We start from the raw sequence: 21886 nt of genomic DNA, 5'->3' as shown, positions 1-21886 counted from the left end.
TTTCCCAAGAGAGGATACCCCTGTTTTCCTGAGGTGGGCTGGTCACAAAGTCATCATCAGGACCTCAGGTTTATGTAAATGAACCACTTCAGGGTCCCAGAGGATTAATATGAACCCCCACCGCAGCTGGGCCCAGAAGCACGTGCCACTGGCCCCTGCTCATTCTGGGCATCATTGTCTAGGGGTGCCTAGCCGGTGCCTTTGCTCCAACCTCTTCTCTTCAGCTCTCTGCTGCCCTCATGTGGCTTCCTCAAGAAAGGTTGGGGTCGCACGATGGCTCCCCAGTGCCAGCTAAGGAGCCCCTTTTAGACAGGCAACATCTCCCACTGCCTGACCTAAATACCCCAGACCCGGGCCAAAGCCCCTCCGGAAATATCCAGCTCCACCTTGTAATCGGGAAGCTGAGCCAATCTCTCTGCTCCCAACCCAACTTCCCAGAACAGAGGAGTTACATCAGACAGAGGCTCCTGAGCTGAAGGACTGCTCCCCTCCCTCTGCTGGCTTCCCCCCCCTTCCCTTCCCTCCTTTCCCCTCCGCTCCCCACCCAGGCCTTGCCAGCAGGCAGGAAGGAAGCTGCTCATAGTGGGGAGGGCGGGGCACTTCCAGCTCACACTGAACAACTCCGGGTTGGGCTATAAAGAGTCAGGGCCTTCCGCTCCCATCACCCGCCACCCTCCACAGTCCCCACAGCCCTGTACACCCCCTTCAAGGCCAGGCCCTTCCCTCTCCCAAGGTCAGGGCATCCCATTGCAAGCCCTGCTCAGGGCTCTGCTCTGCAGGGAAGGCAGGAATAAGATTTGCCTCCTTCTAAAGGAGGAGTCATGGGCCTGGCTACTTACCTGCAGAAGGGTCTGTCACCTGCACTGCAGGGTAGATGGGGTTGGGGTCTGGACCAGTTTTCCAATGGCAGAAAACAGCCACTGCCAGAGACCCAGGTGCTGGGCTCCCAGATTCTCTCCAAAGACCTTCCAGCTTGAAATCCCACAATTCAAAACTAAAATTCTTTTCCCATCTGTGGAATTTCAAATCTGCAGGTCTTGAAAATTTTGTCTTTTCCAAAATTACACTTTAAAACATGGTTGCTGGAGCACCTGGGTGGCTCCATTGTTTAAGCAGCTGCCTTCTTCTCAGGTCATGATCCCATCCCAGATTGACCCTTTATTTCTGCTCCCCCAAACCTGTCCAGCCTCAGCCGACTCCTTTCTTGGTGGTCCCTCTTCACTGCCTCCAGAACATAGCTTACAGTCCCTAGGTGGCTGCACACATTTGCAGCTAAACAAGTTCATGAAGTGCCTACCTGGTGCAGCATCCACAGGCCCAACAGGATCCCAAATGAGAAGAACCTGATTTGGGTCTTCCAGAGCACACACATTCATTTGGGAGAAAAAATGAAGACAGAGAGCAAGTCACCCAAGAATCAGCCCTGGGAGGAATCAGAGCAAGAGATATTCCCAGGGCCTGGTGGCAGGGAAACAGAGAGTGGCCTAGAGAGGAGGCCTGTATGTTGGTAAGGTCCTCCAGGAAGCACACCAAGTAGGAGCTGGAAGCCTAAGAGATTGACTGGGGGTCATGTCTGTGAAAGATAATGGGGAGGCACAGAAGTCTTAAGAAGAGGATGCAGGTCTGATATCTAGGAAAGGAGAGAAGAAAAAAGAAGAATCAGCTAGGAAGAGGCTCAGGCCACAGTGAGCTCTGAGAAGCTCTCTGCCAGGGCACCAGAGGATCTGCATAAAGAGTGTCCACAGAGGAGTGCCAGCTGGGCAGAAACAATAAGCCCACGTACCTCCCAAGACTCAGTGACTAAAGCCTCCAGGCAAGCATGTGGCCTTGGATTGAACACTGGGAAGATTCTGAAGGCAGGCATTTGGACTTCCTGCTGCAGGTTCTCCATGGGAAACCTGGGCAGGTTACCTGCTAAGCCAGAAGGAAAGGGAAGAAAGATTTTCTTTAGTCAGAGGGCAAAGGTGAGGTGGAGGGACAACATAGGCAAGGCCTGAAAATTGTCTGGATATCCATGAGGAAGCCCCTTTGTCCAAAACAGAAGGTGTGAGCAGTGTACTTGGGGGCTGGGCTGGTGTGTTGCTGGGCTTTGGCCTTGGGTCAAAGGTTTCAGGAAGGGCCAAGGCAAGAGGTAAGCCCTGCTTTTGAGATGACTCTGGCAGCAGTGTAAGGCATAGATGGGAGGGGAGGCCCCAAGGTCAGGAGACCATAGGGAGTGGCTTTGGTAAATGGTGAAAGCAAGTACTCACAAGGGCTTCAGCATCTGATGAAGGCTAGCCACTGCTCCATTACCTGGAATGTAGGAAAAGGAGTCCTTCTCCGTCATGTGCATTTAGATGGTGGCTGAATGGGCACCAGAAATGTGGTCTGGTGAAAATGTCTGAAAGGTAGGGGCCTGGATCCATCTCCTGTCTTGCTAGGAAAGGGGGCTGAGCATGGTGGAGTCTCGGGCTGTGGGGGCCCTAGGGGCAGGTCTGGATTGACCACAGGCCTTGTGCTTCTGCCCCCCAGCTGCCCCTTTGTGAGAGAGGGGCAGCAAAGCTCTCCAGGTGTCCAGCAGTTCAGGCCTCTTTGTGTTTACAGGGTCCCCTCGCCCTCCTCCCTCCAAACTAGCAGACCCTACCTTCTTGGTATGACCCAGGAGCTCACAGCACAGCCTGTTCCTTCCAACTGATCCGCCGCCTGACCCCCATCCAGGCGCACCCCAATCTAATCCTCCACCGCTGTTCAAAGGAGTCCAGCCAACACAAATCTACGTATTTGTTTGTCTGCCTGTCTGCCTCTCCCAGTCTCTGCCTATTCCAGTCTCTTAACTTCCTTTCTTTCTTGCAATTTCTCTTAGTCTCTGTGGTCTCAAATCCATGAGGATCAGACCCCTGTAGACCCAAATACCCAGCTCATAGCCTTTCTCTGCCACCCCCCCCCCCACCACGATGGCTTAGAACTACAAACCCCAGCTTGCACAACTGCCTGAGGGACCTGAAGAGTGCTGGTATGCACCATCTGCACTCTGGGAATTGTAGTTTCCCTATCCCCACACTCTTAATACAGCCCCAACATCTTCCCAGTGGGCAGTCCCTGCTCAGCACTGACTGCTGGGTCTATCTACAGACCTACCACCCCCAGGGAAGCATGCGTCACTGGATGACAGGGTGGGTGTGGAGGCCCTGGATGGCAGCTTCCTGCTCTTTTGTGTCCCCCCACTTGAGTCATGGGGGGCGGGGGTTCCAGGAAATTGGGGCTGGGAGGGGAAGGGTACCCTAATGCCAGACTCAAGGACAAAGGGTCACTGCATCCTTGCTGGACCTGTATTCCCGAGAGTTCCAAAGCACTCAATGGTGGGGGTACAAAAACACTTAGCTGTCGACAGAGTGGTGAAGGAGAGCACCTGGAGGGACCCACGAGGTACCTGTGGTCACTAGGAGTCTGGGAATCATTCCCTGACACTGACACAGTGTTCACCTCCCACCCAACCCCTCAGAGCAAGGCCAGCAAGGGCACCGTGGAAGTCCTCCACTCTGGCCAGACATCACACAAGGACCTCTCTGACTCGGATTGTCCACGTGGCCAACTCCATCCCTACCCCTACCTCCAACCCCCCCCCCACACACACACACCCCTGCTCTGGTGCTCCCCCTCCAGGCCTCCAAGAACACCTGGCTTCCCACTTATCAGTCTTAGTCCTCAGAGCGGAACCCAGGCGTCCGGCCCCCCACCCTCTGGGCGGGCATGGAGCCGAGGCTTTAGAGCCTCCCAGCCTGCCTTGTTCCTGTCCCATTGTGTATGGGGCAGGGGCGGGGCAAGGGCCAGCACTGGAGAACCCCCTCCCACCACCCTCTCCCCTTCCTAAGGAAAAGGCCTGGGCTGCACTCACTCAGAGTGCCAGAACTGGGGCGAGGCTGAACATGGGCAACTTGAAGAGTGTGGGCCAGGAGCCCGGGCCCCCTTGTGGCCTGGGGCTGGGCCTGGGCCTGGGGCTATGTGGCAAGCAGGGCCCTGCCTCCCCGACTTCAGAGCCCAGCCGGGCACCGGCCCTGGCGCCCCCACCCTCACCCCCACCAGCACCAGACCACAGGTAAGGGCCCTGGCAGCCAGAAACAGCGGGCTAAGGGAGGGTGGCAAGCCCTGGAGCCTCAGGCTGGAGGGCCAGGTCGCCCACACAAGAGGGCTACCTGTATGGACAGAACAGGACAATCAGGAAGGCTCAGATAAGAGGCTGGGATGGGCCAGCAGGGTGCAGGTGAAAGCCGGAGGTAAGGGTGCTGGTTTACGGGTCTGAATGCTGCTCTGCTGCCGTGAGCTATTTGGCTTTGAGCAAGTCGCTTAACCTCTCTGAGCCTTCATTTACATAAGATAAGGATATAACTCTAATCATTCCATGGGGTTGTTGTAAGTTTCTAGCTCCTGCAAGCCTTCAACAAACCCTGCTGATCGTTTCACAAAAGGGGCTAAAGAGGTAGTTGCAGGAGAGAGAGAAGATCGTCTCAGAAAGGGGAGAGAGCTGGTCCAGGAGACTCAGGCCCTTGGTGTAAGAGGCTGAAAAGACAGAGCAAACCTCCTAGTGGCCATCAACCCCAAAACTAACCTGGCATCCTCAGCCGCCAGAGAGACAGGGCAGCTGGAGGCGGAGAGGGGGTTGCAGGGGGGTGGGGGTTGCCAGGCCAGGCAGGGTGGTGGGGGCTGGAGGCAGCCCTGTAGGGAAGGCTCTGCACAGGCGCCCCGAGGCCCCGAGTCCCTCCCTTCCTCCCCGCCACAGGCCTCAGCCTCTGGGAGGAAGTGATAAGGCCTCCGAGGCTTCCCTTCACACGATGGTTACTGTCAGGAGGGGTGGAAGCAAGCAGGGAGGGAAATCAGGGCTGAGGAATCCCTGCTGCGGCTTCCCTCAGCTCAGCCATGGGCTCCATCCCCCTCAAAGCTGGGTTCATCACAACTCCGGGGGCTGGGACACCCCATGTACAGAAGAGGTGACATGGGCCCCGAGCAGGGATGGGGACCCAGCCTCAGGTCAGAGGCTCAGGAGCTCAGTGTGGCTCCCTGTGCAGCCCAGGGCCTGGAGACACAAGAAACAGGCGGGGGCCTGGGTTTTGAAGGGACTGGTTCTGCCCATGAGGCCTCTGGCAGGATTCCTAACTTTTCTGAGCCTTGAGTCCCTCATCTGTACAGGAGTGTGCAAATACTGTCTACCTCCTAAGGTAGCTGTGAGGGCTGACAGAGGAAATATGAGGAAGCATGTGGCAGGCAAGCCAGAAGTCACTGGGCTTACTCATGTTGTCGGAGGGGTCTCTGGGGGCACACCTCCCCGCTAACCCCTCCCCCGGGTTCCAGCAGCCCCCCGCTCACCCGGCCTCCAGATGGGCCCAAGTTCCCTCGTGTGAAGAACTGGGAGGTGGGGAGCATCACCTATGACACCTTGAGTGCCCAGTCACAGCAGGTAAGGCCAGGAGCCCTCCCCATCCCGTGTCAGGGTCAGGGTGGCTAAGGCCAGGCCCCTCCTGAACTTGTAGAGAGCCAATGGGGAAGAGCCAGGGGACTCTGGTGACTCCTGACCTCCAGACCTTGCCCCAAATCCTGCCACAACCCAGCCCAACTTCACCATTTCCAGTCTCAGCCCCAGCCCTGATCCCACACCTGCCCAGACTCACCTGCCCTCTGAGCCCCCTCCCACCCTTCCTCTACACCCTGACCTGGTCTTGACCTTTGTGCTCCTGCTCGCTCTGCCTCTGTCCTCCACCCCAACCCAGGATGGGCCCTGCACCCCGAGACGCTGTCTGGGCTCTCTGGTATTTCCACGGAAACTGCAGAGCCGGCCCTCCCAGGACCCTGCACCCCCTGAGCAGCTGCTGAGCCAGGCCAGGGACTTCATCAACCAGTACTACAGCTCCATCAAGAGGTGAGGCTGTGCCTTGAGACCCAAAGCCCACCCTTGTCCTTTGACTTGGGCTGGTCCTGGCGAGCCCTTGAAATGATTACCTTCCCTAGGAAGGTTCCCATCTGCTGCCCTGACACCAGCATCTACCAGCATCTCCCCAGTACCCACACAAAGTCAGGGAACCTCTCCCCCACCCCTCCGATTTGACTTTCTTCTGCTCCCCTCTCCACAACAGGAGTGGCTCCCAGGCCCATGAGCAGAGGCTTCAAGAGGTGGAAGCTGAGGTAGCAGCCACAGGCACCTATCAGCTTCGGGAAAGCGAGCTGGTGTTCGGGGCCAAGCAGGCCTGGCGAAACGCTCCCCGCTGCGTGGGCCGGATCCAGTGGGGGAAGCTGCAGGTGTGGCTGGCTAGCAAGCACCCCAGATGGGGACTGGGGGACAGAAAAGGGACAGGGAGAGTGAGGGTAACTCCTGAGGCTTCGCTGGGGGGTACTAAGCAGCGGGGAGATCCTTGCCCATTCCCTTAGAGATTGGTACTCCTGGGGGCCCTCAGTCCAATAGCCAACCTTGGTTGTTAAGCCCCGCAGCAATGCCTTGGCTGACTGTGGAGAGAAACACCCAAACATATGAGTCAGAAAGGACAGCCAGGCAGTGGTTCGGGGTGGGGGTGGGGGGGTATTGTCAGAGCAACAGAAGCATTCTTCTAGAAAAGGGCCCTGGCTGCTTCTTCCATGTGGGCCTCACTTGTCCAGCCCAGTCCTCCAGCACCTTGGCCTCACACCCTCCTTCACATTCCCACCACTGAAGAGCCTAAGAGAAGCAAGAGAAGCAAGCTGACCCACTGGGAACTTAATCCATGGCCTTGGCCTCCTTAGCTATAACTGGCCACCAAAGAATTTGGAATAAAGCCACATGCTCAGTAAATCCCAAAGAAGTCTCCAATAAAAGAACGATCCTGTCTGACACTTCATCCCCTTGAAATTGTTCAAAGCTCTAGCTCAACATTGAACCCATCAGAGCTTCTATATTGGATCCCACTCACTGCTACATTCCTCCCTTGGCCCCAGATCAGCCACTGCCAACCCCCTGCTTCTGTCACTAACATGAGCAGGAAAGGGACCTCCCAGCTCCCTGCTGGTGCCCCCATTCAGCCAAGTCAAGATGGCTTTTCCTAGTCTGAAAATGTCAGGACTCCCTGGACAGCCACCTAATGCAGCCAACACCTTCCCAACACCAGTGTGCTCAAGGAGAGTTTGATGACTGGCTGGGGTCACCTGCTTTTGCTTGAGCACCGTGGGTAATGGGGAGCTCACCACCCACACCCCTAGGTAGCCTTCCAGTCACTCGGTGCCTTTCCCCAATCATCAGTTTGGCAGTGACTGGGTCCCTCCTCTGTATCAGGTATTGAGTCCGCTCCTGCAGGGATGGGGAGATGTCCCAGCAAGGAGATAAGGGACAGACCAGGTGTGTGTGGTGCAGGGCAGGAAGCAGTGTGGGTGCTGATGGTCAGGTAGGCTCCCTGAAGGAAAAAGAACCATGATGAGTGACACTGGCAGCCTTTGGAGGGTGCAGACAAGGTGGCTACATCCTCCCTTGCCTCCTTACCTTCTCCTAGAGCTGATACTCAAGATCTCTGTGTCTCCCCTCACCCCATCCCCCTGCCTTGGCTGGCTCAGGTGTTTGATGCCCGGGATTGCAGTTCTGCCCAGGAGATGTTCACCTACATCTGCAACCACATCAAGTATGCCACCAACCGGGGCAACCTCCGGTGAGTGCCCCCTACACTGTGCCAGATGGCACCCCTTCCCTAGGTGGCAGTGAAGGCGGGGCTCTGACAGCTGTCGTCCCCATGTCAGCTCGGCCATCACAGTGTTCCCCCAGCGTGCCTCAGGCCGCGGAGACTTCCGAATTTGGAACAGCCAGCTGGTGCGCTATGCGGGCTACAGACAGCAGGATGGCTCAGTGCGGGGGGACCCAGCCAACGTGGAGATCACTGAGGTGGGCACAGAGGGGCAGGGACGGTGGAGCCTAGCCAATGAGGGCTCTGGGATGTGGCATGAGGGTCCAGTCAAAGAGTGGTTGGTCAAACAGGGAGGGGGGACTCTGAGATGAAGGAGGGAGAGGCCAATGAAGGGAGTCCCTGAGGAGGACAGGAGGTTGGGCCCCTCAGACCCACCTCTGGCCCTGCTCCCCACAGCTCTGCATCCAGCACGGCTGGACTCCAGGAAACGGCCGCTTTGATGTGCTGCCCCTACTGCTCCAGGCCCCAGATGAGCCCCCAGAACTCTTTGCTCTGCCCCCCGAGCTGGTTCTCGAGGTGCCCCTGGAGCACCCCACGTGAGCATGAGAGGGATTGGGTCAGGTGGAGGAGGGGCTGCCTAGGGGTGGCCAGGCAGGCTCCACAGGCAGCCTGATCCCACGCCCGGCCACCCCCAGGCTGGAGTGGTTTGCGGCCCTGGGCCTGCGCTGGTATGCCCTCCCAGCGGTGAGCAACATGCTGCTGGAAATTGGGGGGCTGGAGTTCCCTGCGGCCCCCTTCAGCGGCTGGTACATGAGCACTGAGATTGGCACGCGGAACCTGTGTGACCCTCATCGATACAACATCCTGGAGGTGAGGACCAGTGGGTAGGGAAGGAGATGCGTCCCTCCAGGCTGGAGTCTTTGAATCACAAATAGGTCCCCACACTCAGCAACCTCCTAGAAATTTGGAGGGCTCCTCCTAAATGCAAATTTGGGGCAAATAAGTGTATGTGCAGTTATTTCTTCTGGGATCTATAGTTCTAAGGCTTTCATCAGATCCTCAAGGCAGATGTTGCAAAAACAATGTCATTTTAGAGATGGGAAGTTAAGATCCAGGGCAGAGAAGTAACTGGCTCAGGGGCGCCTTTGCAGCCGAGAACCTGAACCAGCTCCAAACTAAGCAGTCAGGCCTCGCCGTGTCCACCTACCCACCCTCACTCCTTCTACTCATGAGTTTCAGACAAAGCTGCTCTCCATCCACTCCCCCGCAACCTTGTCCCTACAATGCCATGTACCCCTGCTCCCAGGATGTGGCTGTCTGCATGGACTTGGATACCAGGACCACCTCATCCCTGTGGAAAGACAAGGCAGCAGTGGAAATCAACTTGGCTGTGCTGCACAGTTACCAGGTACATAGGCCCAGGCTGGCCAGGAAGGAAGGGACCAGAGCACTTAGAAATGGGGGCGGGAGTTGGAGACAGCTGGCAGTAGTATCGTGGTCTGTGGGGCACACTGGGCCTGCAGTTCTGGGGACACAGCACGTACTATTCCAAGTGCTGCAATATGGGGGTGCAGTGTGTTGGGAGCCCTGCTGATGAAGGCATGCTTGGGAATGCAGGCCCCCAGGGTATAGTGGGTATTGCAGTCTGTGGGACCCGCTGGATTCTAGAAACATAAACACCAGGGCTGAAGGCCTTCTGGGCATTTTCATTTGAGAAAACTAGTGCCTGCTGAGAACTTGGCTGGAGTTTAGGATGTTTTGGTTCAGGAGCCCGGAGTTGCTACTGCTAAACTTTGGGCACACCATGCATGCTGCAGCCAGTGGTGACAGCACTGTGGGGAATACAGCGTGTGTTCGGTTTGGGGAGACCCAGGGCACAGTGGTGATTAGGGTAATAGCAATGTGAGTCTGTAGGCTGTCTAAGCCCCTGCCTCCCCAATCCCAGCTGGCCAAAGTGACCATCGTGGACCACCATGCTGCCACAGCCTCCTTCATGAAGCACCTGGAGAACGAGCAGAAGGCCAGGGGGGGTTGCCCTGCTGACTGGGCCTGGATCGTGCCCCCCATCTCTGGCAGCCTCACCCCTGTTTTCCATCAGGAGATGGTCAACTATGTCCTGTCCCCGGCCTTCCGCTATCAGGTGCCTACCCGCTGGCTCTTGCCCACCGTGGCCAGCTCTAACTAAGCAGCACCCAGGGGCCTCCAAACTGTTGTTTGACTTATCTCTTCCTCCTCCACTCCCCCATCACTGCCCTGCAGACAGACCCGTGGAAGGGGAGTGCATCCAAGGGTGCCGGCGTCACCAGGAAGAAAACCTTTAAGGAAGTGGCCAAGTAGGTGTCCTAGAAGTGCTGCCCCTAAGGTTGCTGCCCACACATAGGGGAACAGTTCTAACAACAGGAAGGCCCACCCCACACCCACACCCACCACTCTGTGCCCCAAGACCTTACTTGGACCATGCACCTGGGGAGGCTGTGGCTCTGTATGCCTGGGACCACCCCTCACCTTGCCCTTGCCTGCAGTGCGGTGAAGATCTCTGCCTCACTCATGGGCACTGTGATGGCAAAGCGAGTGAAGGCGACAATCCTCTATGGCTCCGAGACTGGCCGGGCCCAGAGCTATGCACAGCAGCTGGGGAGACTCTTCCGGAAGGCTTTCGACCCCCGGGTAGGGCTAAGTCCAGAGGGCTGGGGACCTGGGAAGGGGGAGAGGGCCCATCTGTATCTTCAGAGGTGCCCTGGAGGACAGAAGAGGGTCACAAGTCAGAGCCCAGAAGGAAGCCCAGCATCCAAATGGATTCAGGGATTGATTCTGGGCCTGAGTCAGGGTCCGAGTTGTGCCCTGCCAGGCAGGACTGAGTAGATGTGCTAGAGCAGTAGGGGCCAAGTCCCTGGGACATCAGTCTTCTCCTCATCCACAGGTCCTGTGCATGGATGAGTATGACGTGGTGTCCCTTGAGCATGAGACGCTGGTGTTGGTGGTGACCAGCACATTTGGGAATGGTGATCCCCCAGAGAATGGAGAGGTGAGACCTAGTAGGAAAGAAGCCCCTGGAAATGAGGGGAGACTCAAAATGGGGTGGCTGGGCAGGGACCCCATCCCCGCAATGGCGAGTGGAGACTTGAGAGTCCCCCAAAATGCGAGTGTGGACAATCCACTGGAACCCAAGAGCCTGCACAAGCCATACTCCAGTGCCCCAACACACACACCTGCTTCAGCGTGTCCCCAGATCATTTCTATTACCCGTGCAAGTGTTTAATATGTGGAAGGCACTTGTTGGTTGGCCCACGAGGTCAGACTGCTCTCAAGCACTGACAGGTTAGAAAAACAGCAACACTCCACTTACTACTCAATTTTGACTTTCTTTCCTTCGTTCCTTAAGAAAAGAAAGAGCACCTCTCAGATGTCAACAGAGATTAGGCAACTTCACTTTCTGCACAAATCTTTAAAGACACAAACGAGAGCACCACCACTGAGCCCTTTATTACTAGCCACGGTCTTTCCAGCTTCTCTGTCCCTGGCTGCCCTGGCTATATTCATTCCTAGTGTCCTTGGCTGTTTCAGCTTCTAGGTGATAAGTGCCTCCTGAGCACTAGGTACCTCCTCCAGGATCCCAAAGCAGAATTCTGATGCCAGCTGCCCCCCTGCCATGCTGCCATGTCAGCCCTCATTCTGATCTGCTTTGTAAAGAATAATAGAGCCACGTACTTTTTGGTGTAAAAGTGGTATTTACACCCCCGTGACCCACCACCTACATAGTCCCCTTGTGCCCCCAGCCAGCCCCTTCCCTGTCCATCCCTATGTAAGGCCACCAGCCTTCTGACTTCTGTCAGCCAGGTTAGTTTTGCGTGCACCAGGGTATCATAGAGAGGTAAGGCCTCAGCCCGCTTCTGAGGCTCATCTCACTGTGAGTAGTGATTCAGTACCTAACTCCTTTCTACTGCCGAGCAGCGTTCACCTTGTGAACGCACCGTGTGTTTCTCTGTTCTCCTGCTGACGAGTGCTTGGGCTGTTTCCAGGGTTTGGCTATTTTGAATAAAGCTGTTATGAACATTCTTGGGCAAGGCTTTTGTGGGCTCATGTTTTCATTTCTCTTAAATAAATACCTGGGAGTAGAACTGCTGGGTCATCGGGTAGATGTATGTTTAACTTAAAAAAAAAAAAACTGCCCAACAGCCAAAAGGATTGAACTGCACCTCTAAGTTCTGTGCATTTCAACGTCTGTAAATTTCACCTCTGTTTTTGACACTAGAGCAAACCTAGAAATGTTGACCCACAGAAATGGGGTATTCGCTAAAGACCATGAACAAGAATGTTTACAGCAGCATTGGCCATAATAGCCCCAGACTGGAAACAATTGCAAGGACTACCCACAGCCAACTGGATAAATACATTGTGGTCTATTCAAATTCTATACAGTGATGAGGCTGAAAGGATCACAATCACAGGACATAGATGAATCTGAAAACATAACACAGAGGAAAAGAAGCCCAACAACAGCATTGGACCGTAGGGATCACTTTGTCACTTTGTATTAAGCTCAGAAATAGGCAAAAGGAATCTGTGGTGTTTGAATCAGGAAAGTAGTCGCCATCACTGGGGGTGGGAAGGTGGGGGGTGGTAACTGGGAGGGGTCCAAAGGTGAATTCTAGGATTCTAGCGATGTTTCCTGAGAGGATGCTGATGGCACAAGCATGCTCAGCTGGTGAAAATCTAGAAAAAACTATGTTTATGATACGCGGGCTTTTCTGAATGTATTATGCTTCAATGAAAGGTTCAAAAAATAAAATTTAGTACACACTAATGGTGAACCTAAAGACCCACCACCCAAATGCACCTACAGCTAACACTGAGGTGTTCCAGGCTTGCTGCGTTTGGGGTTTTGCTATGCGAAGGTGTTACACGGAGCTCTTAGCTATTTTCATGCCAGCACATGATGCAGCTCAGCCTCCTAGAAGATGCTGGTGCTACTAGCAATGGAGGCAATGTAGGGAGACTGAGGACTGTTTTCCACCTCCATCAAGTTGGCTGAAGCATTAAGGACTGGCCACATCCAGTGTTGGAAGGAGTAAGCAAAGAAAGCTCCTCTACCGGTTGCTGCACTGCAGGGATTGCTGCATTGCAGGCCGGTCTGACCACCCACCTTATTCAGCCTTTAAATCCTGACTCAGCAACTCCCCTTGGAAAGACTACCCTATAAAAACACAAAAGAGGAGGTGGGTGTGTATAGATACAAGCATTTGGGCATTGGTCACAGATAGCCCAGATGTCCTGAGTCAGACGGAAGTCTCCTGCCTGTGGTCCATGCAAATGTGGGAACACTATACAGTCCCTCAAAGAATGAGGTCAGTCTTGGTGTGTTGACCTGGAAGGAGGTCCATGATAGGCTGTGGAGAAAAAGCAGGTGTGGTGGGTAAGTATGTGTATGTGGCTCCCTTTTTACTTTTTGAAAAAACTAAAAAACAAAACAAAACTATAAATACAGATACATATGCAACTACAACAAAACAGAGCTACGAGGTTAAACTCCTGTCAATAGGGCACATGCCTTGGGGGCTAGGACTGGAGGGGAGGTAAGGGTAGATTTTCACTTTTATTACTTTATGGTTCTGCAATGTTTTTGAAAAGCCAATATCAGTTTTAAATTTTTCAAAACAAATCAAAATTAGAACTTACAAAAAATAACGATCAGCCCAGCACAGTTTTAAATTTGTGTGGTTTGAAATAAAACAAAACTGGGACACCCAGGTGGCTCAGCGGTTGAGTGTCTGCCTTCGGCTCAGGGCATGATCCTAGGATCCAGGATTGCATCCCACATCGGGCTCCTTGTGGGGAGCCTACTTCTGTCTCTGCCTCTCTCTCTGTGTGTCTCTCATGAATAAATAATAAAATCTTAAAAAAAAAAAAAAAAGAACTAAAACAAAACTAACCAAGATACCAACACCTCCCCTCTAGAGTTTTGCGGCGGCCCTGATGGAGATGTCGGGTCCCTACAACAGCTCCCCTCGGCCAGAACAGCACAAGTGAGTGGTGGTGGGAGCCTGGGGGGAGGTGAGAGGGAAGACAGTGAGGTGTTTGGAGACACTGCGGAATGGAGGGCTGAAATGTTGTCCCTGCACATCTCCAACAAGCCGGATGGACCCCCATCACAGCTTGGGATGCCCTCCTTCCTTGGGACCTGGCCACTCGCAGTCCCCAGGACTCTGAGGGCTGGCTGGTCCTGAGGTCCCCTTTCGAGACGGGAGGGGAGGCAAGGCAGGGCCTGAAGGCACAGAGATCTCTGGGAGACAAAGCTAAGCTCAAGGGCAGAGTCTTTCCTATCCCAGATGTGGAGACACCGAAACTGTCCCCAGGCTGTGGCTGGGCTTGCGTCATGACCACAGTTCTCTGAAACAGCCCTGTCTTTGTCTTCTCTTGCCAGGAGTTACAAAATCCGCTTCAACAGTGTCTCCTGCTCAGACCCACTGGTGTCCTCCTGGAGGCGGAAGAGAAAGCAGTCCAGTAACACAGACAGTGCTGGGGCACTGGGTACCCTCAGGTGTGGGGATCTGCAGTGAAGGGAGGCAAGGGAGCGAGGGCAAGCTGCCTGGGCATCCGTGGGGCTGGGATAGGTTGGGGTTCTAGTGACAGCTCCCTGAACCCCAGGTTCTGTGTGTTCGGGCTGGGCTCCCGGGCATACCCCCACTTTTGTGCCTTTGCTCGTGCGGTGGACACACGGCTGGAAGAGCTGGGTGGGGAGCGGCTGCTGCAGCTGGGCCAAGGAGATGAGCTGTGTGGCCAGGAGGAGGCCTTCCGAGGCTGGGCCCAGGCCGCCTTCCAGGTGAGCCCCTAGGCCTGTTCCAACATGTGACCCAGGCTTCCCCTCCCACCCCAATTCTAGCTCCCTCCTGACTGCATCCCTCCCCCTTGAGACGCGCAATAATGAGGCTGGAGGTCTTGCTGTCCTCATTCTGTTTGGTTCTCTGGTCCCTTCCTGTTCCTTCCAAAAATCTGTCCTCATTTCGCCACTGTGCAGCCAGCCCTCATGGCTCAGTCCTGAGCAGTGGATAATACAGCCCTAACAACATGGGAGGGGACTGGCCCAGGCAGAAGAGAGCAAACAGGGCCCCAGCCCGCAGAGGTTTGGTCAGACACAGACAGGGCACCAGAGTGGACGCATAGAGGGAGAGAGCATGCAGGGCAGGCAGTATGGAGCAGGGTGGGTAGGCCCAAGAGAAAGCTGGACAGATGGGCAGCCCTGGTGGCGCAGGTTAGCCCCGGTTAGCGCCGTCTGCAGCCCAGGATGTGATCCTGGAGACCCTGGATCGAGTCCCACATCAGGCTCTCTGCATGGTGCCTGCTTCTGTCTCTGCCTGTGTCTCTGCCTCTCTCTCTCTCTCTCTCTGTGTGTCTCTATAAGTAAATAAAGTCTTTAAAAAAGAAAGAAAGAAAGAAAGAAAGAAAGAAAGAAAGAAAGAAAGAAAGAAAGAAAGAAAGAAAGAAAAGAAAGAAAGAAAGCTGGACAGAGGTGAGGGCTGCAGCTGAAGCCAGCACAGAACCTACAGGAAGTCAGTAGTCACATAGGCGCAGGGTGACGCCTGGACAGATGGTGTACTGGCTCAGGGAAATGCAAGGAGGGTTGGGTCCCAGGGCTGTGACTCTCAGCCTGGGCTTCCTCCAGAGGCAGCTCTGCCTGGCCTGGGGATTATGCCTGGAGGTGAGCAGGGATCATGCCTCTTCCAGTCCTGACGTTCTTTCAGGGCAGTGCTGGTTCATCCAGGGGTCCCAGGCTTGAGCTTATTAGCAGGTCTGGACTGATGGAGAAGGAGAAGGACATGCAGGGAGGGGGGCTGGACGGGTGCTGGCACAGGTGGAGGATTTGCTGGGGTGGAGAAAGTCAAGCTGGACAAATAGATAGGCTCAGGCTGGGAGGAGAAGGGGAATGGGAAACACAACAAAAGAATCCAAGATGAAAGGAAGTGACTGGAAGTTAGGAGTGGGACAGGAAAAGAAAGGGGCACAATGTGAAGTTTTTGAGATACTGCTTTAAAGACACAGGGTCAATGAGAGGAGCATCCAACTAGAAGCAGGAAGACGCTGAACTAACTGGGGTGGTAGCAGTAGGGGTAGGAAGGAAGGGAGGGGGCCAAGGAAGGAAGGAAGAGATATAAGACTTTACTTACACACACACAAAAAAGATTAACAGGACTGGTGATATCGCTTGGGAGAAGAGGGAGCAACCAATCCTGGATGAGCCCTGGAATTCAAGCCCGGGATGGACAAGCAGGTTGCAGGACTCCTATAGGAGCAGAAACAGATCCTCACTCTCCCAGGGGTCCTGCCCCAGGGGGCCCTCTAGCCCAAGTGAGCCATGCAGGAAAGACAGCAGCCAGAAACCCCTCCCACAGCCTCCTGAATCAGCATTGTAGGGTTTTACATAAAGCATCTCATTTCATCCTCACTGGAACCCAATGAGGCAGAAAGATGGGTAAATGAGGCACATGGGTAAGTACAGGAGTCAGAATTTGAATGCAGCTCTGAACACATAGCCGCATTCACTGAGTGCTACTGTGTGCCTGGCACTGTGCCCCCTCAAAAAGCAACACTCACCAGATTAAGGAACCAGGGGGTGTGACACAAGTCAATATGCACAAAGTGATAGCTAGTGCAGTGGCCAAGCCACAAAATGGGCTGAAGAACAGGCACCATCTGCCTCAGCCACGAGGGCTGCTGAGACCACAGGCTCAGCCTTAGAAGGGTGCCTCCCACTCCCAGGCCCCTGAGCTCCCACAGTCCCAGGAATGGAAGGTGGCAACTGGGGACCCCACAGCCCAGATCAACCTCCTGCCTCAACCTCCTTGGGCTCTTCACTGCTCCAGCCCTCGCCAATGGGCCCTCACTACCTTGCCCCTCAGGCCTCCTGTGAGACCTTCTGCGTGGGAGAGGATGCCAAGGCTGCCGCCCGGGACATATTCAGCCCCAAACGGACCTGGAAGCGCCAGAGGTACCGGCTGAGCGCCCAGGCTGAGGGCCTCCAGCTGCTGCCAGGTGAGGCTCTGGCCTCCCCCTGACCCAGCTGGCCCTCTGGGCTCCCAGAGTCCCAGGGCTAACTGTCAGGAGCCGGGCCAGGTTCCTGGCTCAGTCTCAGTCTCCCCCACAGGACTGATCCATGTGCACAGGAGGAAGATGGTCCAGGCTACTGTCCTCGCGGTGGAAAACCTGCAAAGCAGCAAGTCCACGTGAGGAGGACCCCTCCCCCACAACACACATCTGTCCTGGCCTCTCCTTCCCCCTGTTTCAGCACCCTCCTTCCCACACCCTCCTTACCCTCTTCTAACTGCCCCAACTTCTCACCCCCAGCCGGGCCACGATCCTGGTGCGCCTGGACACTGGAAGCCAGGAGGCGCTGCAGTACCAGCCAGGGGACCACATTGGCATCTGCCCGCCCAACCGGCCTGGCCTTGTGGAGGCGCTGCTGAGCCGGGTGGAGGATCCACCGCCACCAGGAGAGCCAGTGGCAGTGGAGCAGCTGGAGAAGGGCAGCCCTGGTAAGGCGGAGGTCTGGGGCACTAATGACAGCCTACTCCATTCCCCCTGGCCTCAGGGGCCCCCTGAGTTGAGGACCTGGTAAGAGGGCTGCCACCTCCACTCACAGTCGTAATGCCTGTGCTCAGAGCCAGCTGTGCTCCCTCCCTTCGAGCTGACCTTGTTGCTGGATGGTCCACAGAGTGTGGCTCCTTCCTCAGTACCTACCCCCATTCCCTAAAAGGCTGCCCCCTCCTTCTGGGCTCCTCCCAAAGTCTCCTCCTGACAGCCTAGCCTGCTCTATAGCTTGCATCTGGTCTACCTCCTGCCCCACCAGTGCCTGGGGTTAAAAAAAGTTGGGTGGGGGAGAAGCAGAGCCCAGACCAACCCAAACCAGCCAGAAGCCCCCAAACACACACAACACATCCACCACCACTGTTTAAGGGCAAGGTCTCCAATAAAACACAAAGTGTGGTCAGTCCTGATGTATCCATCCCCCAAGCAATAACCACCTCAGACAATGCAGTTCCCTCTGGCCCCTTCCTCAGATCTCCCCTGTACACCATCACCAGGTGGCCCACCCCCCAGCTGGGTTCGGGACCCTCGCCTGCCCCCATGCACACTGCGCCAGGCTCTCACCTTCTTCCTGGACATCACTTCCCCGCCCAGCCCTCAACTCCTTCGACTGCTCAGCACCCTGGCTGAAGAGTCCAGTGAACAGCAGGAGCTTGAGAGCCTCAGCCAGGTGCGGGGGCCGTCCGTCCTAGTGGGCAGCAGGAGCTAAAGAACCTCAGACAGGTACAGGGCAGCCCCAGGGGCAGTGAGGGCTTGAGAGCCTCAGCTAAGTTCAGAGCAGCCCCAGTGGGCAGTGGGGGCTCGAGAGCCTCAGCCAGGTGCACGGCAGCCACAGCAGGCAGCAGGAGCTCGAGGTAAGATGAGTGGGGCTTGGGGGGGAGGTCAGGGGGGGTTTCTCTGGCTAGCACATCCTGGGGTTTAAGACCCAGCTCTGGAGTCACTAATTCATGTCTGAAGAGGGAGAAGCCCTAGGAGGCTCGGCTCAGGAGGAAGGTCAGCAGGCAGGGTTGGGAGGTTCCAAGCCCATTGCACCCTGCTTCCGCCAGGACCCCCGGCGCTATGAGGAATGGAAGTGGTTCCGCTGCCCCACACTGCTGGAGGTACTGGAACAGTTCCCATCGGTGGCACTGCCCGCCCCCCTGCTCCTCACCCAGCTGCCCCTGCTCCAGCCCCGGTACTACTCGGTCAGCTCAGCACCCAGTGCCCACCCAGGAGAGATCCACCTCACAGTAGCTGTGCTGGCATACAGGACACAGGGTGAGGTCATGGAGGGCAAGGGTCAGGGCCACACAGTGACCCTGGTTCAGGCCCCTCACTGGCACCCTCTTGTCCCCAACCCCCAAGATGGACTGGGCCCCCTTCATTATGGAGTCTGCTCCACATGGCTAAGCCAACTTAAGGCCGGAGATCCTGTACCCTGCTTCATCAGGGGGTAAGTGAGTACTTCAGGGGATGGAGGTGGCATAGAGAGTGTGTGTCCAAGCAGGGGTGGGCAAAGTGCCACACGGATGACCAGGGACAGATGGAAGAATAGGCAGGTGGCTACACAGGGTGAGGGTGAAAGCTTTGGTGAGGGGTGTGAGCGGGGCGGGGGGTGGGCACTTAACATGTATCAAGAATGGCGTATCTGGTTAAGCTACTTTAGAACTTTGACTAAGCTTTGGGCATTTCATTAATTGGACGTCGGGTCCTGTCCCAAGCTTCCCCTCCCAGAGACAGGGCTAGGATTGGACCAGCAGGCCCTGCTGCTTTTAGGTATACTGTGTGCCTCGCTACAGCCTTGGAGTCAGTCTGATACTCAGAGGCACGGCACTTGGGAACTGTGCCCTGCCCAAGGACAAGTCCCCACTTAGTTCAGGGAGAACTAGTTAGGTTACCATAGTATCACTGAGGACTCAAACAAGGTAAAAGATCATAGGATACCCTTCCCTCATGCTGTGTTCAGAAGCCTGTCCCCATCCAGCAGCCAGGACTCAAAGCCTCAGGGTGGACTTCAAAGAGTTCCTAGGATGGGCACCAGTTAGGTCCAGTAACCCAAACCCATCTGGGAGGCAAATCACAAACTGTACCAATCTACTGAATACAAACCAAATACCCAATATTAAGGCTAGTATTTAAAATAAACATTCAATAAACTCATTACGGACCAAAAGCTGTCCTTCCCCTTCCTGTATTTTATAAATCCCCTCAACTGAGATAGAACATTCTTTACTTCAAATCAAGTTGTATTTCTTTTGACCCAACCTCCAGAAACACAGGTCCACAGAGTTTCTGCCTGCAAGTAGAGTTCTTTTAATAAACACACCATGCCCACTCTGAGCTAGACTGTATGGTGAACACCTGACAGCCCACTGACCAGCAGTAGTTGAGTTCTCCCCCCACCCCTCAGTCAAACTTGGTAAGAACGTGAGAGCTGGGAAAGCACAGCGCCCTGACTGAGCATTTCTCCACCAGGGCTCCCTCCTTCCGGCTGCCACCTGATCCCAGTCTGCCTTGCATCCTAGTGGGTCCTGGTACGGGTATTGCCCCCTTTCGGGGTTTCTGGCAGGAGCGGCTGCACGACATTGACAGCAAAGGTGAGACTGGGGACCAAGGGAATGACTGGAAGGCAGGGGGGAGTCACACAATCTACGGGAAATGGAATGGGGCTGGAAGACAGAAAGCAGGCAGGAAAGAGGTCCACAGAGGTGAAAAGAAGCTTATTAGACCAACTGAAAGGCAGGGCCCCTTTGGTTTGGCTTCCTGGGGCCAGATCCAAAGTAGCTGTTGGACTGGATTAAGGATAAGGGAGGGGGTCAAGGGGAACTGGAAGTCTGGAGAGGATGGGGCTAAGACAGATATGCCCAGGGACCAGTGCCCAAGGAAGCTACAGGACGTTGGGGTTGGACATGGAGTGTGCAAGGCAGCTGGTAAGTCAAAAGAAGGGCTGTGACTGAAGGAAGGCAGATAGTGTGGAAGCTGAGGGTGTGGAAGACTATGGGGTTAAAGCAGGGACCGGGCTTGCTGGGAGTCCTGGAACTTCCCTGTTAGACGGTGCCAAGGGCCTGGAATTCTAAGTCAGAAGCCCCACGTTTCTCGAGCAAGTCACCACTGGTCATTCCACCCGAGGAGCCACCACCTCTTGCAAGCTGCTTTTCTATGAGCGTCTTCTCTGTAAATCGGGGTCAGGCAAGGTCTCTGGGAGAGCATCGTGCACTCTCCTGGAGGCTAGAGTCATGGGCGGCCAGCCAGGGCGAGGTTAGCCAGAGGGAGATGTGGCTATGGCTGCGGCCCGGGAAGGGGGCTCTTCCAAGCCGCAGCGCTGCTTGCAGGGCTGCAGCCCGCCCCCATGACTCTGGTGTTCGGCTGCCGATGCTCCCAGCTCGACCACCTTTACCGCGACGAGGTGCAGGATGCCCAGCAGCGCGGAGTTTTTGGGCGCGTCCTCACCGCCTTCTCCCGGGAGCCCGACAGCCCTAAGGTGAGACACCCTGAGGGCGCGGGAGTAACCTGAAACCCGGCTCCCGGGAAGGGCCGCGGGGCGCTCCAGAGGGCCGCGTAGGCCGACGTCCCGTCCAGCCCGGTGCAGGGCGCACCCCCGCCCCGCCCCTCAGGTCCCACCCCGCGGCACCCAGGCAGCCCCTCCCGCGTCGGGGCGCGGTCTCCCTCACCTTCACCCTAGCCCCGCCCCGCGTCTGGCTCCTCCTCTCCCCACCCCAACACCGAGCACTGGGGGCGCCGCCCAGCGGGAAAACTGTTCGCACCCAGGGCCGGACTCTCCCCTCAGGAGCCCCCCGCCCCCGCCAACGCCTAGGGCACGCCCCTAACCCCGGCTTCCCTCAGACGTACGTGCAGGACATCCTGCGGACGGAGCTGGCTGCTGAGGTGCACCGCGTGCTGTGCCTCGAGCGGGGCCACATGTTTGTGTGCGGCGACGTCACCATGGCAACCAGCGTCCTGCAGACGGTGCAGCGAATCCTAGCGACGGAGGGCGACATGGAGCTGGACGAGGCCGGCGACGTCATCGGCGTGCTGCGGGTGCGAGGGGCGGGGCCGTGCGGGGGCGGGGCCCACTCCCTGCGGGGCCCGCCCGCTCTGATCCGCCGCACTCTCTCCCCGCAGGATCAGCAACGCTATCACGAGGACATTTTCGGGCTCACACTGCGCACCCAGGAGGTGACGAGCCGCATACGCACCCAGAGCTTCTCCTTGCAGGAGCGGCATCTGCGGGGCGCGGTGCCCTGGGCGTTCGACCCGCCCGGCCCAGACACCGCCGGCCCCTGAGAGCGCTCGTTTTCCATCCCAGTTCCAAGAGAGGGGCCGTCAGTCCACTCTGGCTCTGCCCCTCTCCTGGGGGCGTTACCAGCCACTTGTCCCCTCCCGAGGTGCCTTCCCGTCTCTGTCGAGTCTGCCCTAAGTCGCCTTCTTCCCGGGAATGAGTGAAATGTCCGTCCTCGCCCCAGGTCCCAACGCCCCCTGGAGCAGTGGTATTCCAGGGCCTACTGTCACCCCTTTTGTGTTCCTTAGGTGAATTTTAGATTCTCTTTACCTCTCAGCAGTGTCTTATCTCGAAACCTAATCTCTAAATCGTTCAAGTATTTATTATTGAAGATTCACCATAAGAGACTGGACCAGATGTTATGAGAGCTACTAAGATGCCTAACCCAGCCCCATCGATTAAAACTACAGAACAACAAGCTTTGTCTTTTAATTCGTGC

General features: G+C 56.1%; 1 protein-coding gene across 4 annotated transcripts; it reads left to right on the top strand.

Moving 5' to 3' along the window:
* Positions 1 to 3853: 3853 nt before the first annotated feature.
* Positions 3854 to 21865, top strand: NOS3 (nitric oxide synthase 3). Of its 4 annotated transcripts, none has more exons than XM_041752084.1 (26): positions 3854 to 4075; positions 5329 to 5431; positions 5742 to 5890; positions 6105 to 6267; positions 7546 to 7637; positions 7726 to 7867; positions 8067 to 8206; positions 8306 to 8480; positions 8917 to 9018; positions 9556 to 9750; positions 9870 to 9943; positions 10133 to 10277; positions 10531 to 10635; positions 13566 to 13633; positions 14032 to 14148; positions 14256 to 14430; positions 16505 to 16637; positions 16750 to 16828; positions 16950 to 17137; positions 17687 to 17859; positions 18236 to 18446; positions 18534 to 18621; positions 19644 to 19765; positions 20501 to 20649; positions 21012 to 21206; positions 21291 to 21865. In XM_041752084.1, the coding sequence occupies exons 1-26, from the start codon at positions 3906 to 3908 to the stop codon at positions 21450 to 21452; spliced, it is 3615 nt and encodes a 1204-aa protein (XP_041608018.1). In that variant the 5' UTR covers positions 3854 to 3905; the 3' UTR covers positions 21453 to 21865. The 4 variants fall into 4 exon arrangements, with proteins under 4 accessions (XP_041608018.1, XP_041608016.1, XP_041608017.1 ...); XM_041752082.1 differs by having other exon boundaries at positions 17663 to 17859; XM_041752083.1 differs by having other exon boundaries at positions 5326 to 5431.
* The last annotated feature ends 21 nt before the right edge of the window (positions 21866 to 21886 follow it).

Source organism: Vulpes lagopus, chromosome 4 (assembly GCF_018345385.1).
Source record: "Vulpes lagopus strain Blue_001 chromosome 4, ASM1834538v1, whole genome shotgun sequence".
NCBI classification, from domain to species: Eukaryota; Metazoa; Chordata; class Mammalia; order Carnivora; family Canidae; genus Vulpes; species Vulpes lagopus.
The sequence above is the reverse complement of the archived record's forward strand: the minus strand, read 5'-3'. Positions and strand labels throughout refer to the sequence as shown.

Bases quoted from the DNA above. Each gene is read 5' to 3' on its own strand.
- NOS3 (XM_041752081.1), top strand. From the start codon at position 3,906: ATGGGCAACTTGAAGAGTGTGGGCCAGGAGCCCGGGCCCCCTTGTGGC. The intron at 7,638-7,725 runs GTGAGTGCCCCC...TCCCCATGTCAG, and splicing joins ACCAACCGGGGCAACCTCCG to CTCGGCCATCACAGTGTTCC. The intron at 9,019-9,555 runs GTACATAGGCCC...CCCCAATCCCAG, and splicing joins CTGTGCTGCACAGTTACCAG to CTGGCCAAAGTGACCATCGT.